At 36.7% G+C, this 19,249-nt stretch overlaps 1 protein-coding gene across 1 annotated transcript; it reads left to right on the plus strand.

The window, feature by feature from the left end:
- The first annotated feature begins 782 nt into the window (after positions 1-782).
- On the plus strand, positions 783-18,285 carry LOC107847676 (DEAD-box ATP-dependent RNA helicase 50). Its single transcript, XM_016692075.2, has 8 exons — positions 783-1,279; positions 2,406-2,938; positions 3,566-3,760; positions 4,952-5,139; positions 6,155-6,368; positions 17,277-17,408; positions 17,491-17,666; positions 17,800-18,285. The coding sequence occupies exons 1-8, from the start codon at positions 979-981 to the stop codon at positions 18,026-18,028; spliced, it is 1,968 nt and encodes a 655-aa protein (XP_016547561.1). The 5' UTR covers positions 783-978; the 3' UTR covers positions 18,029-18,285.
- Positions 18,286-19,249: the final 964 nt, after the last annotated feature.

Raw genomic sequence — 19,249 nt, forward strand, 5'->3', positions numbered from 1 at the left:
TCATCTCAATTACTACGATTATGTTATAGATAAAAGGAAAAAATGTGTAATAAATAATATATGGTGATAAGAATCTTTCTATTCAACAATTTGAATGAACTTTATAAGTAATTTTATAATTTCATCAATAAAGTCTAAATCTCTTTACACATAACACAAAATCTTTATATATTTATGATGGAGGAAATAATTTTTTTTCCCTATTGACCTTCTAAAAAAATTGTGGATTAAATGGGTATTAGTTTTCAATTGATAAAATAAGAAAATTTTTAATATAATCAAACAAATAAGATAATAGTTTTTTCAAATATTTTTCGTGCATCGCACGGGCACATATACTAATTTAAGATTAATCTGAGAAAAAATTAATTAATCTTTCTTAATTTGTTAAAATGAACTAATAAATAAAAATATTTATTTTTTAAAAAATTTAAGAATCAAGTAAAATGATAGAAAAAAAATTATATTTTTCTCTATAAATAAAAGAATTTTTAGTAATACCAATTTTGAGAAAAATAAGTTGAAACACAAGTTTTTAATTAAATAAAGATGATAAGTAGGTCTCACAATATTATTAAGTTAAAAAAAGATAAAATTGTTTAAAATATTAGCGCAGATGTTTGTCGAACAACTTTGCAAAGTTGTCGAACAACTACTTCTATATTTGTTAGGGCGATCTTTTTAATTGTTGGAATAAAAATATTTAAAAAAAACTGTTTTTTTTTTTTTTAATCTCCTTTACCTAATTTTTAAAATTCTAAGAAAGCCTCAATTTTTATACAAGAAATAAAATTCTTTCTTTCTTCTATGTAAGTAACCCGTCTACAATTTTCAGCTTCAATTATCAAGTTGCAATTATCGAGAGAAAAATCATTCATCCCTGTGAAAACCGTGGTGGGCGTCAGCGTATTGTTGCCATACATTTCTGTAGGAAGTAGTAGTAGTAGTAGGGCATTCCCCAAATTGAGATAAAGCACAATGCTTGTTGCACCAAGACCACCAGCTGTGGCTCTGTCACGTTTCAAATTGGAAAGACCATTTGGGAATGTTAATAATAATAATAATGTTGTTGTGCATTGGAAAAGAGTGATGGGGACAACCAAAGCTACTTACAGTCGTATCCCTATGGACACTCCTGGGGCTTACCAGCTCATAGATGAAGATACTGGAGAGAAATTTATTGTTTGGGGAGGTTCTGAAGATGACTCTCCTATCCCTTCCAAGCAAGTTCTCTCTTGGAAACCTCCCCTGAACACTCTCAAGGCTACTACCAATGAAGGTCTACTCTCCTCTACTTTAACACCAATCTTTTTGCTGCTTTAGTTACCAAAAACTAAATAAATCTATCCCCATTTTTCGAGTTTCATACCTAACTATCATCACCTATTTATCAAAACTAATCTCAACTATCAATTGTTTGCTTTTCCTATCTTAAATATCATCTTCATATAACTTATCAACTGTTCACTTTTCTATCACCATGGTATATTACCAACATTTAGGTAGGAAAATTGAACAATTGATACTTTGGTGGTGCTTTTGACCATTAACTTTAAATGGAATAACATATTGAGGCTTCTTTTCAATATCATAGTTCATTACTAATGCAGAGTGTTTTATACAGTATTAAATGTTAATGAATCACAAGCTTGGATTTAGGGTCTGTTAACTTTTGAATCGTACTATTCAACATAGAATAAGAAGAAGAAGAAGAAGAAGAGAAAAGGAAAAGATTTTTAAAAGTAGTCAAAAAATAAAATCAATGGAGAATTTTGTTGGCTGTATGATGCTAATTGGATATCAGCATTGGTTTTTTCTTGTGAAATGTTTTGTATACTGGCCAAGATGAACTATTCGGGATTTATAAAAGAAGGGAAAAAGAAACAAAAACTGGCTTCTTTTATAATATCAGTCTGTTTTCTACTAATTAGAATCTGAAGCTTACGTGTATTTAGTATATTTGGTTTGTAATTTCCAAAATGAGCTATACAGTATAGAGGAAAGGAAGGCGTGGTGCTGTTTACAGAGTATATGCAACAATCTTCCTCTGTATGATTGTTTACTCCAATAATCTATCCTCCTAAAGAGAGAAATACCGAGTTCACTGTTCTTAAGATTATAACTTGTTTATCATGTCTGAATTATCAATTGAAAAGAAAACATGTGTAATTTAATTTATTAGGTACTTGTCAAGCCAAGTTGTCAGATGGTTTACATTCACCAACTGATTATAACATGAGTATTGAAGGATTAAAACTGCTATGACATTCTGGATGTGTATTACTTTCTGTTTCTAAGTCAATAGAATAATCAGATATATAGTATCCCTCTAATAACTCTGCAAATGTGCTTGGCAATTTTTTTCAATTGTTTTCCTTGAAAAGTTCTGTGTTACGGTTCTGCAGCTTCTAATAGGGGATCGTTCGGGAACTTTGGCAGACTGAAATTCGAAAGAATGAGAGCTCTAGTTAGAAAAAGATACACGAAAAACAAAGAACGTGATGTTATTTATCACGATGCACATAATGTTAGAGATGCCTCTTTTCAATCATCAGTAAGTTCATATAGTGAACCTGATCAAGAGAAACGAACGCTCAGTGCTTCTCGAACTCTTGACAAAATTCAACAGCTAGAATCCAGAAAAAACTCCCAAAAAATAATCAGAATGGAAGATGGAGGCTATAGTAGTGATTTTGAAGCAGAATCCACACGATTTGTTGATCCCCGGTCAAAACCTTCTGCTTCTTCCTTGCGTGGATGGGACAGTAGGCGATCAATTCATCACAGACCTAAGGGGGAAGAAATTTCCAGAGAAAGGCGAAACTTGGATGATAGGAACAATTTCTTCAGTAGGAAATCCTTTCAGGATATGGGATGCAGTGACTATATGATAGAAGCCTTAAGGAATCAGCATTTTGTGCGCCCTTCACATATTCAGGTAGATAATTTACTTTATTTCCAGCTATGTTGCTCGGACTTTTCAAATATGCTGATGGGTGCATATCGGATCCTCCAAAACTAGTGCATTTTGGAGGGTCCTACAGCGCTTTTGAAGAGTCCGAGCAACATAGATTTCCAGTATTGAATGGTCAATGCCCCAGGTTACCTCATTGGTTTGCTGCAGTTCTGATGCATTATAGCTGTTAGCATGCCAGCAATCTAGTGGATATGATATTATGAATTGCATCATCAATATATTTTTGATAATGATAAGGTATTATAGATGAACAAAAGCAACAAGAAAGTGTTACAGAGATTTACAGGTTACTGCCTTATCAATATATCTATCTTGGTATCTTTACCTCTGCTTCAATAAGCTAGTACGTGGCCATTGAATAGCCTGCTTTTGAAATATTTCTTCTGCATATTTTCAAGCTATTTTTTATTTCATTTAATGCTTCCTGTGAAGCTTCATTTCCATCAAAATATGGTCCAGCAATTCCCGCTTTAATTATTTTTTCGTGTCGACAACTTATCATCTGCTTTTAGATGGCTACCGCCATGCATTATTTTGAGAAATCTCTGTTGATGCTTCTTACAAGGAGTAATTATAGACTACCTGCAGTATATGACATTTGGACCCATCATGGCTGGAAAGAGCTGCATAATATCTGATCAAAGTGGATCTGGAAAGACTTTGGCTTATCTATTACCACTTGTTCAACGCCTTAGGCAAGACGAACTTCGAGGACTTAGCAAACCGTCATCTCAAAGTCCTCGTGTCGTAATATTGGCACCAACAGCTGAATTGGCTTCTCAGGTCTGTGTAATTTCCTCTTTCACTAATGGAACGTTTTGCCATTTATTCCCCCAACCCCTCCGCCAACCACCCTGATGAAAAGAAAAAAGAGAGAGAAAAAGAAGCATAGTGAATTACCAGCAGATACCTTTCCGTATGTGATATTTTCCAACTTCTCCAAATCATCAAAGATGTGTGAGAGCTGCTATAGAATATATTTTGCACTGATTTCCTCGCCAAGGGTCCCATGCTAATTTTTACAATTTTCATGTTGTATCTTCAATGTAAAACATTCGCTGCTTTTCCACCATCTGTACAGGAAAGTACACATTGCCATTATGGTTATGTAATAACGCATCAGCTAATTGTTTTTGTTAGCACCTGAATCTTGAAATGTATGAAAACCATAGGTGAAAAACCTAAACAGGTGCTGTTCCTTCCTTAGTTTCAAATAGACCCATTGTCATGATTCAACCTTGATACTTTTAGTTTTTCTATAGGAAACACCAGGGTCGTTTATTCATCTTTTCTCTTCCTTCTCATACCTTTAATAGTTAAATCTTTGACTCTTTTGGTTCCAGTTACTGGGTTATAATAGTAGTTCTTGACAGAAATGTTTGTTAATTAGAGCATGTATGATTGTAACTTGTAAGTGTAACGTTTTGTGGATAAAGAACATGAGATCATCAAAAACTGCAAAGGGTTATAATATTTATCATGCTTTATCACCCCAAATTACTTTCTCCTGCCTGTTCAAATTGCTGGAGAGATCTATATACTCAGAAATTTACATTTTGAACAAGCAATGATGGTTTTGACATCAGAGTCCCACTTTTCCCAAAATGTGAAGCTAGGAATCTCGGAGGTTGCTTTGTCTCGACCAACTAGCACCCCATTTGACTTACCGCTTACTGATTTTTTGCATGACGAAAGGATCTTATATTTGTATTGTTACATTTTTTCGTTTCTTTGAATATCTCTTTCAAGTTCCAAGGGTGAATTGCTTGTTTTGCATGCTTGTTCTTTCACATTTCACTTTCCCTCCTTAGTTAAATCTGATTTTTCTAGTTCAAAGCCTCATCATACAACCTATTGCATCGACTATGCTGAAATGTGAATTGTGTTTTTAATATGTAAGAATTTTCATTGCTAGTTGTATTTCACTTGTCAAAATGACAAAACAAACTTACTCTGTGTCTGCAACTTTTGCAGGTTTTAAATACTTGCCGTTCATTTTCAAAATCTGGTGTTCCATTCCGTTCTATGGTTGTTACCGGTGGTTTTCGCCAGAGAACTCAATTGGAGAACCTAAGACAGGAGTTAGACGTTCTTATTGCAACTCCTGGTCGGTTTATGTTTCTTATCAAAGAGGGTTACTTGCAGTTAACTAACCTCAAGTGGTATTAACATTTTCCTTGACTAGTCAAAACTGCTTAGCTAGCATCGGTAGTATTACATTTCCTTGGGTAGTTAAAACTTTTTTTTAGTTTTTTGCATTTTAAGATCTCTACTGCAGTTCTTCAATTCTCACTTTTTACTTGGGGGGCCGGAGGAAGAGATGTTGACATTGTGGATATATTTACTGTCTTGTTTATTATGCAAGGTTTGCTTAGCTTTGGCGTAAAAGTAGTATCTTAAATCAAATAAAACTGTACAATCACCATTCACCGACGGCTAGCATATTTGCGTGTTGTTTCTTTCATACTTGTAGTCGTTTATTCTTCAGTTAATTCGATAACTGTGTGGAAGTTTCATTTTGCATGGAGATTACACCGAATTATTTTTATCAGCATTATATTCTTAATGCTGAAGAGTACAACATTGCCAGTTTCATATTGCATGGAGATGCTAAAATGGGAGTGCAGTTGATCACATTAACAGTTATGCTATGTGCTACTAGATAAAGTAATAAAGAGAATAGCATGTGATAAATCATAATGAATAAACAGGGATGTGAAAGTTCCTATATCTAGGAAAGTAACGGCAAAGAAAGATAAATGAAATTAAAGAAGCTGCCACTATTTTTTTTTTTTTGGTGATAAGGAGAAGCTGCCGTCTATATGGTTTCTACATAATATTCAATAATTGCAGATACCCTTTAATTTACCATCTTTACTTATCCCCCTAAAAAAATTGCACTTCTCCTCTTTCTTAATCTTCATGTGTTTTTTGAATAATACTCGGTAACTTTGTCTACCAAAACTTAGACAGATGGAAATCACTTAGTGTTTTTCCTTTAATGGGATTTGCATCCTGTTCTCTCGTGATTCAATCTATCTTCATTAACTGCTAAGCAACACACTTAGGTGCTTTAACATGTTTTTTTTCTAAATTGACATACATTTTTACCAGAAACTGAAAATATGACATATCAGTTACTTGTAGAGTTTTAACACCATGTTTTCCTTTGTTCAGTGCTGTGCTGGATGAGGTTGACATCCTCTTTAATGATGAGGATTTTGAAACTGCATTTCAATGTTTGATTAACTCATCACCTGTCATCACACAATATCTATTTGTGACTGCAACTTTGCCCATGGAAATATACAACAAGTTGGTAGAAAGTTTTCCTGATTGCGAACTAGTTACTGGGCCTGGTATGCACCGCACAAGCCCTGGCTTGGAAGAGGTATTTCTTATTTTACTCCTAAAAGGTACAAATTTACTTAACAGCAATTAGTTTCTGGTTGTATCCTTATTCTCTTGTCAAAGCTGCACTCTAATATTTTGTATAAGCTTGCTGATAAGTCATAAGAGCACCTTTAAAAAGGTTATGTTTTCCAGCTATAAATTTAAATCCTCCAGTTTCCTAGGAAAAGTTAATGTGAATGAATGTTCTTTCAGCTGTAGGATATGTCTAATTGTAATTTCTGGTTTGATTGCCTTAGTCGAAGTAAATTATTTTTTAATTGCCTTGTTGAAGTGAGATGAGTGAGATCTTGATTTTTCATAGAAATGATTAACTTTATACGCTAGTAGAGAGCACCAGCCCAGATTAACTTTATACATTAGTAGAGAGCACTAACCCTGTTGTTCATGTCTATGAAAAAGAGACAAGTAAAAGTCTTTTGATGTGATCCATTATTTTATCAACATTTCATCATCGTAAGAGCAGTTTATGATACACCAATAATTCTCCTCTTGAAGTAATAGATAGAATCTTCTTCTAGTTAAACTTCTATCAGTGGGATGATAAACTTCTCCATTTCTACATTTTTGTTTGTCCTATCCAATAGGAAGAAAGTTTGACCCAAAGAGCCTTCTTTACTTTATTACTTTAGGGACTGGCTGTGAGGCTGGGGGGTTTCATTCGATTGAGACGAAGTAGTTTATGATTGAATCTGAGTGGTCCCATCAGTGAACGAACAAAAGTAACTACATGAAAATGAAAGTTTATGTGGTTTGTGTTCCAACACCCTATGCCAATACCAATAAAAAGAAGGAAAAAGAGATTAAATTAAGCAGGAGTGATTTTGTATGATTTTTTGGTTGTTATGTAGTTCTTCTCACGATTATCTTCGTTGTGGATGGAAAAGAGTGCTTTGCACTTTGACTTTCATTATACAATTTATTGACTGGATACATTGCATTTCTTGAAATACTTTATTGTAAACCAACATTGACAATTTAGGGAAATCCCAATAGATATCTAGTACCAACACTTCTCTTCCATACCTGGATTTTGCATAAGAGTTGAGTATGCAGTCCATGATGGTCAAGCATTAGAAATTTTAAGTTATAATACCTGTTGCTTTTGATATGTTAGATTTATCATCACACCTCCCATAACTTATTTTAGCCTTTGATTTACCTTCTTTTTTTGAGAAATTAACATTTGTATATTGACCAAAACAGCACATGGGTTGTGCTGAAACCATATTTACAAAGCAAAAGGAAGAACAACTGATCAAAAGAACCTAGCAAAATCCTAGGATATCTATGATTGACTCAGTATCTTCTATGTAGATTTGTCTACACCAAAAACAAAAAAGTCTAATGCAATTCAATTTGATTTTCTGTACTGAATTGCTTGTGTCATCAAAACATCTGGAATTCTTTTCTTCCAGATTGTCCACCATATACAAGCTGGGACAATCCTCCATCTGTCCCTGTCTGCAACTCCTGCACCTTCCTCCTCCCAGCTAAAGAGAACCTCAGTTATCTTCCGGGACATTGTCATGCTATGCCTCTGAGGTTGGTAAAGATCCTCCATAGCTGGCATGCAACCTTGCAATGTTAGAATAGATGGCCGACTGTCTCAAGTTCTTCCCCACAAAGAAAGCTTCTTGAACAAAGGGGAATCCCTCTCCTGCTAAGATTATCTTGGGTCAAAACAGCTTCATGTGCTAATAATCATGTGAAACATGAGACCTTGAAAGGTATCTTCACTTTCCAAATGTGTTTCCAAGGCCAATGAGCTATCTGTTGATTATCTTGATTCAACAACTTGTAAGTTGAATTTACTTTAAAGATTCCCTTACTGTCTTCTTTCCAGCATAGACAATCTACTCCCACCTGTAAATCTTTGAAATCTTCCAGAACTTTGAAAAACTCAGTCAATGTGTCCACTTCCCAGTCATTTAAATTCCTTCTGAGATGTATGTTCCACCCCTGTGAGGGACCATGCATCTACTACTGTCATCTGATGGTGCATAGCCAATACATAAATACTAGGAAATATGTCTTTCAGACACTCCCCACCCAGCCAGTTATCTTCCCAAAATGAAGTTTTGTACCCATTGTTCAACTTTATGGAGGTGTGACTCCTCATAAAAGGCCACAATACTTTTATAGATTTCCACAGACTGACTCCATAAGGAGAGTGTACTTCATTAGTCATCCTGACTCCATAAGGAGAGTGTACTTCATTAGTCATCCAACTATTGTCTTCCCCATACTTTGCTCTGATAATATCACTCCAATAGGATGAGGGCTCTTGTGAAAATCTCCATAGCCACTTTAGTTTAAGAGCTTTGCTATGCAACTTTAAATTCCTGGTACCTATTCCACCTTGCTTTCTACAAAGTAAAACAGACCTCCATTTAACTAAATGAAAAAGCTTTCTTCTCTTTGTTTCCTTCCCATAGGAAATTCCTTCTGAGCTTGATCAATCTCTCAATAACCCCCCTGGAATAGGGAAAATGACATCATATAAGTAGTAAGTGCATCAAGGATTGAGTTTATAAGAATGATCCTTCCTTCTAGAGATAGGTATTGAGTTTTCCAACTGGCTAGTTTCTTTTAACATTTCTCCACAATGGAGTTCCAAACCTCCTTGGACTTAGATTTGGCTCCTAAGGGCATTCCAAGATAAGTAGTTGGTAGGCCTCCAACTTCTCCACCCAAAATCAAGCACAACTGGTTCATATTTGCAACTTTATTAATAGAGTATAAGTGACTCTTTCTCCAATTTATATGCAAACCTGAAACCCCTTCAAATAACACCAATATGGTTCTCGGGATTCTTAATTGGTCCTCTTCAGCATCACAAAAAATTAGTGTAATCATCACCATATTGGAGATGTGTGACTTCCATATTGATACTTGTGTTCCTGGCCATCTCAAAACCTCTAAGCCACAAATTGGAATTTGCAATCTTAATCATGTTATTCAGCCCTCCATAACTAAGATGAACGAAAGAAGAAAGGAGATAGAGGATCTCCTTGTCTTAACCCTCTCTGAGCCGGAAAGAATCCCTCAGGGAATCCATTGATTAGCACTGAAAATTCGACAGTTGTTATACAAAACTTCATCCATTTGATCCATTTTCCTCCGAATCCCATACATGCCAACACTTTCAACAAATATTCCCAATTGACATGATCATATGCCTTTTCAATGTCTAATTTGCACAAAATTCCTGGCTTCTCTTGTTTAATTTTGGAATCCGCAGCTTCATTTGCTATCAAGACAGCATCCATTATTTTCCTACCTCTGATAAAGGCCATTTGATGAGAGTCAACCAACTTGTCAACAACGTTCTTCGTTCTTTCTGTTTGAACTTTTGAGATCAACTTATACACACGGCCTATCACGTTTATAGGCATAAAATCTCTCAGTTCCTTTGCCCCTTGCCCCTTGCCCCTTGCCCCTGGCCTTTTAAGAATTAAAGCTATATAGGTAGCATTATAGCTTTTCTAAAAAATCCCATGAGTGCGAAAGTTGTGAAAAGTTTCCATGATGTCATGCTTAAGTATTTCCCAACATTTGATAAAGAAACCCATAGTGTAGCCATCTGGGCTAGGGGCTTTATCCCTGGCACACATCTTCAAGCAAGTAAGCACTTCTTGTTCTTCAAAGTCACCCTGCAAGAATTCTGTCTCTTCTTCAATAATGGTAGAGCAATTGATAAGCTTGTTGACAGGTTTCATCAACAGTTTCAGAATAGAGGTTTTGATAGAATTCGATGATCTCCCTCTTAATTTCTTCAGGCTCCTCCACTGTTTCATCTTGTATCACTAGTTGACTTATGTGATTGCTTCTGTTGGAGTTGTAAGGTTAACTTCTACTCTTTGAAGTGAAAACAAAGAAAGAAAGAAGAGAACAAATAATTTACTGCACAAAGGTTGATTTTTCATTAATCTGAAGTGGTGCTTAAATACTAAAAAAAATGCAATAACTAAAGCCTATAATTAAGCCACTACTTTGTACATGATTCCATGATCAACAATATCCAAAACAACTAAACCACTAACATCTAAAATCAGCCACTAAACTAAGTTGAGAACATGGCTAAAAAAGCTGGATAATGTCCAACGATTGCTTCAACTTTTACTGCAGTAACTGAGGCAATTAATCAACACTCCTCCTTGCTTCAGTTGCTGCAAATTCCAAGTCTTTCTCTAAGAAATTCAAATCTGCTCTTTGGCAAAGCTTTGGTAAACATATCTGCCAGTTGATGAGAACTAGTCAGATTTGTGTGAATTAATTTTAGCTTTTCAGTGGCTCTCCAAGTTGCTTTCTTGAAAGGAAGTCTTGCTTGCTTGCCAAATTGACAAGTTCTGCAATCTGGTATTTCGGCATCAAGATTAGGCAGCCCTCGAACCAGATCTTTCTTTTGTGAGTTAATTACAACAGCATGGTTGAAATGTCCGAGTTTTTTGTGCGAAACTTGTGCATTGATCTTAGTTGCAGAATAAACTTTTTGCTCATGATCTAAAAGATCCAATATAAAGCTCATTCCCTTCATCATTTCCTTGAATAAGTTTCTGCCATCTTCATCCTTGATTTGAGAGTAACTGGATTTAAAGAGAAGTTTGAAACCATTCTCAAACATCTGGCCAACACTTAACAGACTATGACTAATATTACGTACAAAAAACACATCTTTGATTAGTTTTGTACCCAAGGAGCATTTCATTTCCACAATACCTTTGCCTTCAGCAGGAATATAGTCTCCATTACCAACTTGTACTTTGAAAATTACTGAAGTATCCAACTCCTTGAAGAGATCACAATTTAATGTCATGTGGTTTGTGCAACCACTGTCAATAAGCCACTTGTCACTCGAGCAACTAGTTGCCAAACATGTCGCTACAAAGAGCTGCTTTTCATCTTCCTGATTAGCTACCTGTGCAGCATTAGTTTGCTGAGTGTTGTTCTTGCAAACCTTCTAATGATGTCCTATCTGCTGATATTTCTCACACTGTTGGTCGGGTCTTCTCCAGTATTTGAACGGTGGATGACCCTTCTTTCCACAATGCTTGCAAGGAGGAAAATCATATTTCGCTCCCGTATTGATCCCAGGAGAATGAGAACCTGAGTTTTCCTTCTTGTTCCACTTCTTCTTTCCTTGGTCTCCCTGGTTTGATTGAACTTTTGCAGGTAGTGCACCCGCAACAGATCCTTCAGACCTCATAAGTCTTCTTTGTTCTTGTGCCTGTGAAGCATTCAATAGTTCTGTCAAACTAATCTGTGACAAATCTTTAGAATTTTCCAGTGCGGAAATAGTTGTTTCAAACCTTTCAGGGACTGTTACTAGAATTTTTTGAACCAATCTAGAATCAGGAAATTCAGAGCCAAGTATTCTTACATTGTTGGCAATGTTGAGTAATCTATTAGAATACTCTTTGATTGTCTCTGAATCCTTCATCTTCTGAAGTTCAAATTCTCGGATCAGGTTAAGAGTACGCATACCTTTGATCCGTTCATCTCCTTCATATTCTTTCTTTAGGAAATTCCAGACCTCAAAAGCTGATTTCAATTTCATAATCCTGACAAAGATTTCAGATGAGACTGCAGCGAATCATGTTGCTCTAACCTTTGATTTTCTTGTTTTCTTTTCCTTGTGATTCCTTATCTGCGCCATGGTTGGATTTTCAGGCAAGGGAGGAACTTCGTAGTCCTCCTCAACAGCTTCCCACAAATCATTTGCCTCCAGATGTGCCTCCACTCTTGCTGTCCAGACATGATAGCCTTCACCTTTGAAGACAGGTGGTGCTAGTGCAGTGAAAGGAGTTTCTGAATCCATAGAGGAAAAAACAAGAAGAGAAAGATTTGTTTCCCTCAAATGCAGGTCCTTCAAGAAGAGAGCTTTGATACCAATTTGTTGGAGTTGTAAGGTTAACTTCAACTCTTTGAAGTGAAAACAAAGGAAGAAAGAAGAGAACAAATAATTTATTGCACAAAGGTTGATTTTTCATTAATTTGAAGTGGTGCTTAAATCCTAAAAAATGCAATAACTAAAGCCTATAATTAAGCTACTACTTTGTACATGATTCCATGATCAACAATATCCAAAATAACTAAACCACTAACAACTAAAAATCAGCCACTAAACTAAGTTGAGAACATGACTAAAAATGCAGGATAATGTCCAACAATTGTTTCAACTTTTACTGCAGTAACTGAGGCAATTAATCAACAGCTTCTCTTATGTGCATTGGCCACTTTATGGAAAAACCTAGTGTTTCTGTCATCGTCTTTGAGCCAAAGAGCTCTAGATCTCTGTCTCCATGCTATTTCTTCATTTTTGGCGTGTTCATCATACTCCATCTGTCCATCAGAAGGGCAGCCTTCTGAACTGATTTCTCGTTTGACAACGGTCTATTATGTTGGTTAGCATCTATTGTAGCAAGTTGATTCAAAATCTGAGTCTTTTGAAAACTCAAGTTCGCTTGACTGCTTCTACTCCATTCTTTTAGCTTGCCTTTAAGTGCTTTGAGCTTGCAAGCTAGAATATAATCAGGCTTTCCTGCAAACTCAAAAGAAGTCCACCATTCTCTAATTCTGTCCACAAAAGCTTCGGTATTCAACCACCAATTCTCGACTTTAAAGTAGGATTTGTTGTGCTCCCAGATACCACATTGCAATGATATAGGGATATGATCAGATTCAAGTCTTTGTAGAAGAAGCTGCCTGATATTACTGAATTTATCGTCCCACTCTTTTGAAAAAAATGTCAATTCTTGAAGCAATCATATGATTATCTCCCTTGAACCAGGTGAACATACCCCCTTCCAGTTGAGGATCTATCAATGTCATATCCTCTATAAAATCTGAGTTGTCCACCATAGCTGGAGATCTCCTTCTACAATTCATCTTTTCAGAAGGAAATCTTGTGGTGTTGAAATCCCCACAAACAGCCCAAGGGCCATCCATCAAGCCCCTAATTGCTTCTATCTCTTCCCAAACATTTTCCCTTTCATAACTGCAATTTGGTGCATATACCCCTGTTATGTGGCACTCAAACTCTTGAAACAGTGCCTCAAACCTGTAAGTTAAGGTATATATACTAATTTAAAAAGAGGGCCCTCTCCAGACTCTGTATCCCCAGTCTTCAGGAATGCACTCACATCGTCGCCTAATGCAATGATGCGAAGCGATGCGAGCCCCTAGCTCGGTGTGGCTGATGCGAGCGCTCGCATCATGTTGATTTTATTTTTAGAGTCAATTTTAAATATAAAAAAGAGTCACTTCGTGTTGATTTTATATTTAGGGTCAATTTTAAATTTAAAGAAAAGAGTATTACGGTGAATGCCACTGCTGCAATTTTCTAAGATTAACTTTGAAGTCCACTGCTGCGACTTCTTCTTTTTCACTGTGCGACTACCACTACTGCCGGCTTCTTCTTCTTCTTCGCTACTTCACTTCAATGATGCGCTCGCATTGCTTCACGCTTCGCATAATGCGTGATGCGTAGCCTTGTCGCTTTTTTCTGCATCACGCTTCCCTGAACACTGGCTATCCATAACATATATACCCCCTCTAGTGCCACTAGCCTCTAAGCATTCAAATCTCACCCATCTCCCTCCTCAAATCTCCTTAATGCTCTCCCGTACATCCCCTTCTGATTTTGTTTCCTAAAGACAGATAACATCAGCATTCCATTTGTGAATCAGGCTCTTTACAACTCTTCTTTTGTCCCTATTGTTGAACCCCTTGACATTCCATGAAACCAAATTGATCTTCATTATAAACAATTTCCACCCTTTCCCCTGTTCCTCTTACCGCCATTCTTGAACTTGACATCGAAAGTAGTTAAATCCTTAAGTTCTTGTGCTCCTTTGAATCTAGGTCTCTTGATAGAACTCTCAGCTTCCATTCTCCTAGGCTGCCTGGACTTGTCAATTTGCTTGAGTAGTTGCAAAGTTTCTTCCTCATGTCCTTGAAAATCTACCCCGAACATTTTCCCCAGTTTAATCAAATTCTGATGCACCCAAATTGTTGCATCCATCTCCTTGTCTAGCAGCAAATTTTGATGTTGTTGAATAGGTTCGACATCTTCCATTACCCATTCCTCAATTTTGTCCCCTTCTTGGAATGCCATTAAATTGTGTTGCTCCCCCTCCCTTATAGCATCACCCATCATAGTCATAGTCATGGTGTTTGTATCTTCTGAAACTTGCATGTTTGCCTCTGTTTCACCTTCCCCCAAGTTCGAGATGTAGACCCCTCTGTTTCTGTTGCTGATGGAGAAAATATTAGAGATTTTTGTTTGCTGTACTTTTCTTCTAGCAGTGGTCAAAATTTTCCTCCAGATGTTTTGATTTTACTTCATTGGCTGCTCTGTCAATCCCAAATCTTTTTCTAAGTTGAAATGGCCGGCTAGACTGGTTCAAATTTCGATTTAAAACCCTTGGGACCACCAGCTTCCTTGCATGTACCTAAATCAGATTTTGAAATATTGACAGCTGTCCTCATATGCTCTTATTAGCAGCACATGGTATAGCCCTGTTTTCAGTACCTTCCTCTGACAAAAAGCACACCTTTGTCCTTCGGTCTGTTGAGGGCTTTGGACCAGCAGTCTCTTTCGTCAAAACCTAACAGCTCCGATGATTCCAATGATTCCGGCGACGTTGGTTCAAATCGGACATCTCTCTCAACCCAAATAGGGATATAGAATTTAAATCCATCTCCCTCTATTGTCATCTCACTGGAACAGCTCTGGCCATCTCTTGCTATTTGGATTCTTGCCACTTGAGGTGGTTTTTAATCTCCATTTCCTCTTCAGTGGAAACCCATCCTCCACAAAGATTCCCTACCTTAGAGAAAATCTTCTTCGACCATAGATGAAGTGTAATGCCCAAAGCTCTAATCCAAGTGGTATCATTGTTCTGAGAGATTGGGGAACAACCCACTGTCGGATTCCTCCTCTCGAGTCGCACCTTTCCTTTTTTCCATTTCCACTCCCTTTTTAATGTCTGCTCCACCATATATCTGTTCGGGAACTCAAAGAGAAACATATTCCTTGCCATTTCATAAATGTTGACCCCAAAAACCGCCTTCCATGTAAGAGTGTACCAACTTCTAATATCCGCTAGTGTAACTTTCTCTGTTATCTCCTGTCCAAATGTCCAACTATGCATCTACCGAGCAAGCCATTATTAGACTTTGCCCGTGGCGGCTCTGCAATACGAATATCACATCCATAAGCTGCAACTGTGGACTCTCTGAGAGTATTGGACTGCCATTTGCTTTCACGCACTGCTCTGGCATATGTATAGTCCTCCACTCCTCCTTAAGGCTCTGGAGTCAATCAGGATGTGGAGCGTTTTATAAACCTCTCTATCTTAACCGCTATATCATTCCAACCCGCATTCAATGTCAACTCAGGAATTATTAAGACTGATCTTTCATTCCCCTGAAGTGACAAGATGCACATGTACCTTCCATACACATTAAATTTTCTGATACAGAAGAACCCTGCAAGTTTCTCCTTTGTTTTCCACCTTCTAATCGTATTTTCCCCATCTCTGGATGCTTCCTTAAGGATGTTGCAGATCCATCTCATAGTATTTGTGCTTAAGGTTGTTCGAATCATCATCTTGCGGTTTCTTTCTACCCCTTCGTACCAAGTCCCGTTGCTGGTAGTCCATCTGGTGATGTTAAAAGATTTGACACATGCATTGAAATAGATTCTGTTTTCCTTCATGAGTGAAAAGAGAAAACTCTGGAGTGGAAAGAAAGAGAAGAGAGAAAAGGGAGAAACTTATCAGCAATCACAGTGGGTGAGAGCTGAGCTAACACTTGCCGGCGAGACTTGCCGGAGAATAGCGTTTCGATCATCCTAAGAATTAAGAGAGAGAAAAGCCCTGGAGAATGTGCCTCGGGGCATTTTTTCCATTGGTTCCTATAATTTGAGTGAATAGATGTTTTGAATTCATGTACCTTCTGATATTTGTGTTTTGGCAATTAAACCATATCATTTTGTTTGTTCACACTACAGTAATAATCTTATTGCAACCTCCTTTCTGTGGAGCTGATTGTTTCGCAGTCCATATCCTAGTAATATTGAATTTTCACAATTTTTTTCATGCTAGGAGAAAAAGAATATGATATGGAAGTGTACAAGTATAGATACACTGTTTGGATAGATGTTTTTGGATGTTGTAATTACAAATAGTTCAAATGGAAACAAGAAAACTACAGAAATTACAGAACAGCTCGAGGTACTGTAAGTAATAGACACCTGCCTGAAAACTTAGTAGCTTTTTTTGAAGAGAACTAGTCTAACATATGCCACAAGCAACACATGGGCGATTTCCTTTTCTATCTATTTTATGCTAAAGCACTATTTATAATTTGACAATCAGAATATTACAAGTCGATTTTAGCTGTTTCTACTATACAACTCCCATGCTTAATGACGTATTATGGATAACGTGAATGTACAGGACTCCTTCAGAAGTCTTTGTTTGAGTTGAAGTCCTTTAGTTTGATGGTTACATATAGTCTCTTCTCTCCTTCCTCTGCAGCTAGACAAGGCTAGTAAATATGCTTCCTTCCATCCTGTCAGGGGCACTCTAAAGGCCTTTCCATCCAGTCAGTGTGTCTCACTCTTTGGTAGACATCTTTTAGCTGTCAGACTCATCGAACGAAATACTTCGTGTCTTTATTTTGTGTCTTATCCTTCTTCTGTCATAGTCTCATAGAGCTTCAACTCGTTCGTCGTTTTACAGAAATAGCGTCACTGCCTTCTATTCAAACAGCGAGAGGCTTCTTCCATCGATACTCATAATAACACCAATATGGGCATAGAGTCATGCCATGTCTTCATAATTATGGGACTGATGCCGTCTGTGTTTTGCACTACCAGGTTCTTGTAGATTGCAGTGGAGATGAAACAGCTGAAAAAAGTTCAGACACAGCTTTTCTCAACAAAAAGAATGCCCTACTTCAGCTGGTGGAGGATAGTCCAGTTCCTAAAACAATTGTCTTCTGTAACAAGGTGATAATATTTAGTTCCTCTTTCAAGTATGTTTATTGATCTTGGGTGCACATTCCAAACTAGATCCTGCATGCATATACAGATTGATAGCTGTAGAAAAGTTGAGAATGCATTAAAGCGCTTTGATAGAAAGGGGTTCTCCATAAAAGTTTTACCGTTCCATGCTGCACTGGACCAAGAAAGCAGACTTGCAAACATGAAGGAGTTTCGTAGCTCGAAGATGGAGAACATTTCTTTGTTCTTGGTGTGCACTGATAGGTATGCTGTAGCGAAGTCCTTACAGATTTTTTCAGATATTTATGTGTTAGATGATGCATTTCAGTTGTTTTTCTCGCTAATCAACAAGAAGGGACAAGAGATCTGAACTGATGTCTTCTAAACAATGTTGCAGAGCATCCCGAGGTATTGACTTCGAAGGTGTAGACCACGTAGTCCTCTTTGATTATCCTCGAGACCCTAGTGAATATGTACGTCGTGTTGGCAGAACTGCCAGGGGCGCTGGAGGAAAAGGAAAGGCATTCATATTTGCCGTTGGGAAGCAAGTTTCTCTTGCTCGAAGAATAATGGAAAGAAACAGTAAAGGCCATCCACTCCATGATGTGCCATCAATACTGACTTAGCATCTTGCAAAAGGGCGCATGGAGCCTGGAAAACAAGACAGAACTCAAAAAGGCTTTTATTTTGCAAAACCTTATCGGCTTCTACTATTATGTGCCTCCCCTTTATAGAGACACCTATTTCCTCTCGTACCTGGATCGCAAATGAGGAGAACTGATCATCCTTTTGTGCTGTCAAAGATCAATCTTGTTCTAGCTCTATCCTTTTTTTGGGGTTGGAAAAGGACTAATTTTTAGTAATACTAAAATAATTTATTACATAGCTTGATTGTGTAGGATACCTAGTAATTGGACGCTCATTTTCAAAAAGACAGCAAAACCCAGGGGGCTACATTAATATTGTTAGAACAATAATAATAATTGTACAAGAAATTTAAAATAAAACTTGCTTGGCTTAGAGGCACGATAATACGCTTCTTGAAGATAGTTGGAGTCTCTCCCATGAGCAAACAAAAGAACTAGTAATAATTCTATCTTCGGGATTAAACTAAGCCACAAACCAAGTAATATTTAAGAATGTTGCTCTTCTATTCTTGAATTGGTGATTTCACCATTTGATCAATGTCTCTCAAATATTTTTCAAGGGGAAAGTAATTTTGAGTGCTTGTCTTTTCAAATAAAAGAAAACACTATTTATAGGATAAAAGTTTCATGCAAGAGGAGTATTAATTAAGTAATAGTAAATAGGTTCATGTATATTTTAAAACAAAAATGGCTTTCTTTCAAGAAATGAATTGTAAAATTCACTTTCATTTTCTTCGTAACTCAAAATCCTTCAAGTGATGCATTTATTTCAAAACTAATTGAGACATAACTCTAAAAATCTTTAACCGATGTATTTGTTTCAAAATTTATTGAAACATAAACTTAACAATAACACTTCCCCACCTGTTTCAAGAAATTTTATCTTTAAAAAACAAAATTCATTTGAGATATCAATCTACCAATATGCATCAATAATGGTGTTTTTTGGACTTGAACCATTAGCTAGTGAAGACTTTCTAAATCATTGACTACTTAGTGAACAAATTTTAAATTAAGTGGTTCATTGAATGAAGTAGAAAAATACTCCACGCATATTACTATGTTTCGGTGAAAATCAAAATCCTTTGACACCTTACGATCATGTGTCCTGAATCCTTTTAGCTAAGTTCTTTAAGATTTTCTTGTTAAAATCTTATTGAAGCGGCCTCCACTTCGCACTTAGTGCAGTGAAGTCATCAA

The sequence above is a fragment of the Capsicum annuum genome, chromosome 11 (genome assembly GCF_002878395.1).
Source record: "Capsicum annuum cultivar UCD-10X-F1 chromosome 11, UCD10Xv1.1, whole genome shotgun sequence".
Classification (NCBI taxonomy): Eukaryota; Viridiplantae; Streptophyta; class Magnoliopsida; order Solanales; family Solanaceae; genus Capsicum; species Capsicum annuum.